At 41.0% G+C, this 8,392-nt stretch overlaps 1 protein-coding gene across 3 annotated transcripts in view; it reads right to left on the bottom strand.

Annotated features, from left to right (window-relative positions):
* Positions 1-723: 723 nt before the first annotated feature.
* PPP2R3B (protein phosphatase 2 regulatory subunit B''beta) overlaps positions 724-8,392 on the bottom strand; it is a 102,921-nt gene continuing 95,252 nt past the window's right edge. For 2 of the 3 annotated variants that reach the window (XM_040336271.1, XM_040336273.1), the window contains one exon: positions 724-3,243. In XM_040336271.1, coding sequence (XP_040192205.1) covers positions 3,099-3,243 — 145 coding nt within the window. In that variant the 3' untranslated portion in view covers positions 724-3,098. Of the gene's footprint in view, positions 3,244-4,811; positions 4,873-8,392 lie in introns of all 3 variants that reach the window. The other variant, XM_040336272.1, reaches the window with a different exon arrangement.

Genomic DNA, 8,392 nt, shown 5'->3' with positions numbered 1-8,392 from the left:
AGCTTTTGTAGCTGCCGACTTTCAATTTTTAGAAATTTGACTAAAGCTTCTCTTTAAGCAACTTCCATTTGCGAGAGGGTTATTTTGTTTTATTGACCTAAAACAAAGCAAAGCTTTAATGGACTGGCTTTTCTAGTACACTGATCTGTAATTGGCAGGCTGAGACGTGCAACAAAAAACAAGAGAAACTCTTGCAAGATAGAAGTTTCCGGTTCCTGATTTTGTTGTTCGGTTAGTGTGCCCTGTAACCAATTGTTTCATAGGGTACCATCTATAAAAAGGTACAGTAGTATAAGGTCATGCCTGCATTATGGAGGTTGTTCCTACATTTGGTGGCTATCCTGCATGCATGGAGAAGTGTTCCTGCCGCAGTTTGTTGGGAGGGCTTTATTTTTTCTGGATTATCCATAACAGAATATAAACAAACCAACCAGAAATAGCATGATGTGTAGAAGCTGCAGCAAATGTAGAAAGTTGGTCACCAAGCACAAAGCCACATAACCATGTAAAATATCCCCTTTCAAAGGAGTGAAAAGATTTCACTAAAATGTACTTTGGTGGAACTTTACAAATCAAAATATCAGTGCCTGTGGGTTTGACGCCTCTCCCCTGCAGAAGCTACATGACTGGTTTGAATATACATTACCTGATTTCTACAATAATAAATCACACTACAGTGACAGTCCATTTTTAGGATTACTTTGTAAGCCTGAGAAACAAAAACTGTGTGCAAAATATAGTTTATTTCAAAATACAATATATAAATTATTTTAATATTTCTACACTGCAAACATGTACAAATTCATTTTCATCTAAATTTATCATAATAAAATACTGGAAATGCCCCAATTTACATATGTACATTTGAAGGCACTCAAACAAAATTTGTTCCGCTTTCATCTGAGAGACTGGACTTAAGGCTGGTCATTAAAGGGATCTGAAAGGAATGGAATGTGATAACTATAGAAACTAATGGACTCTGCGTTATATGGCACTTTAGCACAATGCTTATTGTGCAAACAAGGCAGCATGACATACAATTGAATGAAGAGATGAGTTAAGGCAATTGAACAGAACTTTCTTCAAGGGCAGCTTCAGGTCAGCTAGCACAAATCGGTATCTTTTGGTGGCAGGAGTTTGGTGCTCTTCAAACTTGGCACAAGAGACTTCTGGCACTCAATAGGACAGGTATGCAACATTTCAGGAGTCAAGTCAAAGGAGGAAGTGGAGGAAAAAAAAAACACAAACATCCAATGGCAACACATAGCAGGCACTTCTTTAGTACTGTCTCGTATGTGTATTGGGCGGCCTTACTAGCAAATAGTGAGGCTTTGAGATCAGGCGTTCAACTGGGAAATCTGGTCATAATTGCATATTAGTGCACTTGGGTTTTAAATAAGAAAAGTCTGGAAGAAACATGTAGGCTGCTGCCATTGCGGACTTTGCCTTTAGGTAGGATTAGTTGCCTGTGTCTCTAGCTTTGAACTATTTTGAGTGACTGATGAGAAGTTTGAACTCCTGAACAGCATACTTGTTCCAAGTCAATGAGTGAGGCTTCATTCACACCTGCGTGACTTTTTTCTTCACACCAAATAGCCAATGTACCTTTTTCTGGCAGTGAGCCTCGCATTTTGGTGCACGACTCCCACCAGCATTTTGGGTACCATTAAGAATAAACAATTTTGCAAGCATGACACACATTTTTCATGTGTTCCTGTAACACCTAGTTGTGGATGGGGCCCAAGAATGCCTTAAAACCATAAGGTCAGTATGACAGCCAGAAATATAGTATTTTCTTGTGGTCAGTCATGGCATCCCAAGTATTGTTTCTTAGCAAGTGTACAGCGGAGATTTTGATTTATGAGGCCTTTGACAATATCAGGTTTAGGTTGAGATTTACATTATGGGTAATTTTCAACATTAATTCAATATCATGAGCCTCTTTAGGGTTACATATTAGTGGTGGATTAAAGGGCAGGGATATTGTGTTTGACAATACTTTTAACTTTTTGTTTTAAGTGCCAAAAATCTCATGATGATATCCAACCAAAAACCAACATGCCAAGCAGACATTGGAGGTTGGGGTGTATAAAGTTATCACCTCAGTGTCCCTGATCCATCACAATACCAGAAATATTCTGGGACCTGCAGCCTGCACGTCAATTTTTCTCTTCTAGGAGACCGGATAAATAGATCTTAGTCACCATGGCATCAAAAAATACTGTCTATTAGCAGTATTCTTCCTGTCACCTTAACACATTCCAGTGCTGGACACCAAACTAATGACTACCTCTGTCACACTGTGCAAAACGCAGCTGGGTGCCCAGGTAGCCCAGAGTATCTGCCTTGCTAGTATGCAGTTCAAGAACCAGAGCTGAGCTGATTGATATATATGATGGAACATCAGGTTTAGGACAGACTGGTAGGAGACAGAAGAAGTACAATGTATACATTCTAAACATTGTAGGTATACTGCTAGGGTTAGTATAATGTATTATTGCAAGTATAAAATACTTCTGCCAGAGCAAAGGCCTGCAATAGGCCAATTTAAGTCTATAGAAATAGTATAATTTGAGTGCAGGCTGCATATCCTTGAATGCAAGCATAGCAGAGGATCAGGAACACCAAATCAGTTGCTTCCCAAACATTTTAATGTCCCTTATCCACATTACATTTGGCTATTTTAGGAAGAATTCATTTTAAGCCACTTGAGGTGGAACATCCGTTAAAGTAATTAAAAGGTTAACAATTAGGTCCTCTGGACATTTTTTTTTTTAACTTGCATTACCATTCGAACACTAAACCTGTTGACATTTTGCTACACAGAAATGATCAGAAAAGTGGATAGGGAAATTCACATTGTTGAAATACAGGACACTTTCTAGGCAGACAGCACAGCAAAACAAAGTGATACAATAAATATTTTAGCAATAAATACAAAAATACCAGCTTATGCTTATCAGCAGATCGTTATGATGAGTCTTTTAGTAAATCTGTAAAGCATGTATAAAGTGCCGTCCACAGCCAATACATAATAAACTTCAGGGCAATCAACAGACCCGCTGTAGGATACCCCCTTTTTTACACTGCAGTACTGTTTATTCAAAGTCATCTTCGTATTCATATTCTCCTAGGTCAATTTGTGACCGTTCAGAAGGCACGTCCAAGTAGGGTCTTTTATCAATTCCATAGGTCTTTTCATCCACTAGATCGGTCTCTAAGGTATTTAATTCTGTGTCATAACTGAAACAAGAAAAACAAGCAATGGAGCCAAAGTTAGGAAAAGTTGTCCATGTATATTGTATGTTTTAAGTCAAGACACACCCCCCCATCCTTTCCCCCACATTTACACACTCCCACAGCAACACCATATTTCCCAGCATTACATAAAGTTATATTTTTTTCAATAGTCCTGTTTACAGTGACGTCAAACAGCAGCTTATTTTCCCCTTTCTCATCTGGTGATCTGGCCAGCAAGTCTGTTATTTTTCAACTTCCCTTAGTAGACCAAGCTGTCCAGCAAAGACTGCAGTTAGAGGTTGAGACAAAACATTTACCAATGACCAGGGTGCCAACAATAGTCAGCTTTAATTCATTTAAGTAATTTTTTTATCCCAAAAGCAAAAAAATAAATAAAAAACGCGCTCCATCTGATTAAAAAGCATTAGCTAGAGCTCGTCTGTGTGAAAAGGTTCTATCTATATACATACCTATTTTTGTGCTGCTCCAGTCTGGTTAAGGGATCACCACTGTCCGCCAGCACTGGCTACAGGGGAGAGGAGACAATGCCAATCCATTGTCCCCCATACAACTGCTTCTCCCCAGATTGACAACCCTGCTGTGAAAAAGGTGTTCCATTGCTCCTCTAGTGGAGACACCCTTAGAGAGAAAGTGCATTACTGGTCATACCACTAGTTGAAAATAAAGGAAGGAAAGCATAAAAGAAAATTACAGTTTGTTAAGCTACAACAGCTTAAATTTTGTTTTTAGGTTTAATACTACTTTATTAAAACGCACATAAAGTAAAGTAACTTGTTTAAATATATTCTGGGAAGTTAACCAAGCTTCCTGCACCATTATAATGAGGGGACGGGCAGACCGGTCAGAGCTGGCTGTTCCAGCTCTCATGTTTTCAGTTCTGTGCCTGTCACGGACACATAACAGAGAACTGATTGCCCCTAATTAACAAAGGGGCTTGTGCTTGCAGAACTCTTAATTCCTCCCATTGTGCTCAGGTTTTGTTTTATAACAAACGTCTTTCTTAACACAGACCAGGCTGACAAAATGCCATCTGGTCCCAGGGATTTCAGACACCCCTGGAGCCATAGGAGGAAGTCTAGGTATGCCCAAACTTCATAACCATTTGAAGTTTTTTGCATGTCCATCTTAATCTATACAAACTTTTATAGATACCAAAAAGGAAGTATCAGGGCCAACCTATCTGTTCAAGCTGTATCCAAGTAGGTTCTTGCACTACATACGTTTACAGAAGATTGTACCATCAGAATATAATTTTCATGCTCATTATGTGTAGCGTTACTAGTTCCTATTCTGCTACATATGTAGTATATGTAGTATTCCTGTTAAATCTATCCATTTAAAAGTAGAGGTTAAATATGAAGCTAAGAGAATACCAAAAACAAATTTCACAAGGATCAAACTAGTGGGCATTATAGTTTTCTATACACCTGTGTGCATGGATAATTTGTTTTAGGTTTGGATGTTGAGTTGCCGGATATACAAATAAGTTTCATTGGCTAAAACATGAAGGCTTATGGCCCAGGAAACAAGAAAGATGAAGGTAATCTTACCGGAAATTGCATTTCCATGTAACCCCCATGACAGCACCACCAAGAGTTAGGCCCAGCCCACCTGAAGGGACAGGAAGCAGAGAGGTTAACTTGCCTCTCCCTATTACATAGCCCAGTGCATTACAATTAACACTTTCAAGTTATATCTAATTTCTATGTGGTACATGGATGGTGTTGCTGCTGTAATGGATGAGGTTACATGGAACTAGACAAAAAAAAAAAAAAAAAAAAAAAAAAAAAAATTTTCATTAGTTACTGTACCAAAAACAAATACCCACCCACCCCATGGAACCCAATGAGACTATATTGCTCTCACGGAGTACCCTATAAGCTGGCTAGTAAAAATCTGGCCAAAGATCTAGAAAATTACTTTAACTTCATTTAAAGCTATAGTAAACAAAAAACAAAACAAAAAAAGGCACCGGGCAGTTTAAATCGCGCTGCCACCACTTAAGGTGTTTTTCCCATCTTCACCTGGTCATCCTTCCGGGTTCGCAGGCTTCGGCTATATAAAATGGCTGAGCCGGCAATGGCATTACTCCTGCGCAGGCTCTGAAGCAATGGCATGCCTGTGCTGTTCCTTTAGGGCGCATGTCCTGGTGAAGTCACCGGCTGCATCTAAAGATTTCCAAATTGTGCATACTTACTGTACACCTATAGGTGAGCATTATAATAAGGCCTACCTACAGGTAAAATTATAATAAGGGAGTTTACTCCCACTGTAAGTTACCTTTAAAATGTAAGAATTACCACATCTTAAAGAAAACATTTAGGCAACTTTCTAAACAAGATTATTCATAACAGCCCAAGTTAACTATTAGCACTTGTTGCTGAAGTCATTCTAAATAACAATAAAATAACTGTTGCAGTAGGAGGTCATGTCAAGGAATGAGATAAAAAAAAATGGATTTTTGTTACTCACTGTAAAATCTCTTGAGAGACACAGCTCTTCACTTCTTTGACCATAGGGTTTTATAGCACCACCTACAGTAGGACACTAGTCAGAAAAGAAGAGAGACTATGGGCAGTCCTAGCTGGTATGAAACCCATCTGCTATAGGCAAGCCAGTTAGCCCCAAAGTAAAAAAACTAACTCAGACACAAGAGTGGGTGCAGTGTCCATCAATTAAAAAGACGAAAAGGGATTTTACCGTAACAAATCCTATTCTCTTGTGTTCATTGATGGACAGCTCTTCACTTATTTGACCATAGGGATAACCCAAAGCAGTGCCTCAACAGAAGAGTGAGCAAACCAAACAAGGACAACCAGGCAAACATGGCAATCACAAAAATATTCCAGAAGGGGCAAACAAGGGAAGTTAAAAACAGCAGCCCGCAAAACAAGCACCTAAAGATGCAAAACACATCAACTTTGTTACATTTTGTAAAAGTGTGCAGAGACGATCAGGTAGACACCTTGTAGACGTGAGACAGAGACCCCAATGTTGGCACGCACAGGAGGAACCAATCTCCTTGTCGGAGTGTGCCGGAACAGGGAAGGAAAGAGCTTGACCCTTAATGGTGTATGCCTAAACAATCGTCTGCCAAATCCAATGAGAAAAATAGTGGGAGAGGCGGCAGCCAAACTTGTGTGCCATCTGTGAGCACAAAAAGAGAATCTGACCTCTGGAAGAAAGCTGTAGCAGACAAGTATACACAAACCACCTGATTCACATCCAAGGAGTGCAAAGCAACCTCCTTAAAATATGTCAGTCAGACACGAGGCAGGGAAGACAATGTCCTTATTAGTGTGAAAAGCCAACATCACCTTTGGAAAAAAAAAAAGGGCACGGACAGAGGACCACCATATACTTTTGCAAGATTAGATGGGGAAACTTACAAGATAAGGCTGCCAGGTCTGACAAAAATCACCTTGCTGAAGTGATTGGGACCAAGAAGAAAACTTTGAGAGCATTCAGGGTATTCCCTGGAGAACCAAATAAAATAAAAACAAATTAGGTCCCACAGTGGCAATAAGGAACATACCCCGTGGATAAAAGTACGAATAAAAGCGTGAATGGCCCCAAGGCCGCGGGTTCAGATGGGTTACCCATCGAATTTTACGCCCAATACAGTGAGATACTTGCCCCCAAGCTATATTTAAACATTTATTTGACAACTTCATCTTACCCCCATCGATGAGCGAGGCGGTCATTACCCTCATACCTAAACCTGGCAAGGACCCGGGCCTCCCGGAATCCTATTGACCCATATCGCTCCTCCAGGTAGACAGATTCTGGCTAAAGTACTTGCCATACGCCTTAACCAAGTAATTCTAACCCTGATCCATGCTGACCAAGCAAGATTTATGCCGGGGCGTAACACCTCCTTCAGCCACAGAAAATTGTACATTAACTTACAAGCGACACGTGCTAATGTTGGGTCCCAGGTGGTAGTGGCCTTGGACACCGCCAAGGCCTTTGACTCTGTGGAATGGCGGTACCTTTGGGGATGCCTCTGTAACTTTGGGTTTGGACCCAACTTCATTAAGTGGGTTCCATTATTACATCTGGCACCTAGGGGTAGGGTGGTGGCCAACGGGAGGGCCTCCCAGACATTTGACTTATCCAGGGGCACTAGGCAGGGCTGCCCACTGTCTCCGCTCCTTTACGCCTTGGCGGCGGAGCCCCTTGCAATCTTCATTAGAGGGGACCCCGAGATCCAGGGTCTTTGCCTTGGCTCCCTGACTGAAAAAATTAGCTTGTACGCAGACACGCTACTATACCTGGTCGACTCTACCACATCTCTTCAGAAGGCATTACATACGATTACACACTTTGGTCAATTTTCCGGCCTTAAAATTAATTGGGAGAAATCCCAAATATTGCCTATGGACAGTTTCCCCTCTCCCAAGCTACAGGTGCAGTTATCACTCCAGCGAGTGAACACTATCAAATACCTTGGAGTATTGGTGAATAGAAAACCGGCTGACTATATACCCCTGAACATAGAGCACCTTTTCAACCTCATCAAGTCGAAAATCCATGTATGGGCGAGACTGCTGCTCGGTGTGTGGGTCCGCATTAATATTGTTAAAATTATATTGCTCCCTAAAATATTGCATATACTCTGGCACACACCTGTATACCTGCCCTTTAAATTTTTCAAGTCAATGGAGGCCATACTCAAGACATTCGTTTGGGGTACCAACAGACACAAGCTGGCCTGGTGAGTCCTTAAGAACCCTACTGACCTTGCGGCACAGCCCTCCCCGACTTAAATCTTTATCACCTTGCATCCCAACTGTCTCAGCTGCACCACATAGACAAAACAGACAGGCTCAGATTCTTCACGTTTGTCCACGATGGGCACAACCAACCTCCGATCCACTTACTGCAAACGCAGTGGGACCTAGTGGGAATAACTCCAATAGAGATCGCGGGTCCCTATTGTACCAATATAGGCGCGTATGGGACATTGCCTCTAAAATGTTGACGACCCCTAAACACAACGACTACACCCCATTATGGCACAATAGACTACTCTCAGAGTTTCTCTTGATCCCTGACACAGAGATATGGAGCGAACATGGAATATATAACTTAAACCACATAATTTGACGGCACACTTAAAAGCTTTGGG

Source organism: Rana temporaria, chromosome 2 (genome assembly GCF_905171775.1).
Source record: "Rana temporaria chromosome 2, aRanTem1.1, whole genome shotgun sequence".
NCBI lineage: Eukaryota > Metazoa > Chordata > Amphibia > Anura > Ranidae > Rana > Rana temporaria.
This window is presented reverse-complemented; position numbering and strand designations above follow the sequence as displayed.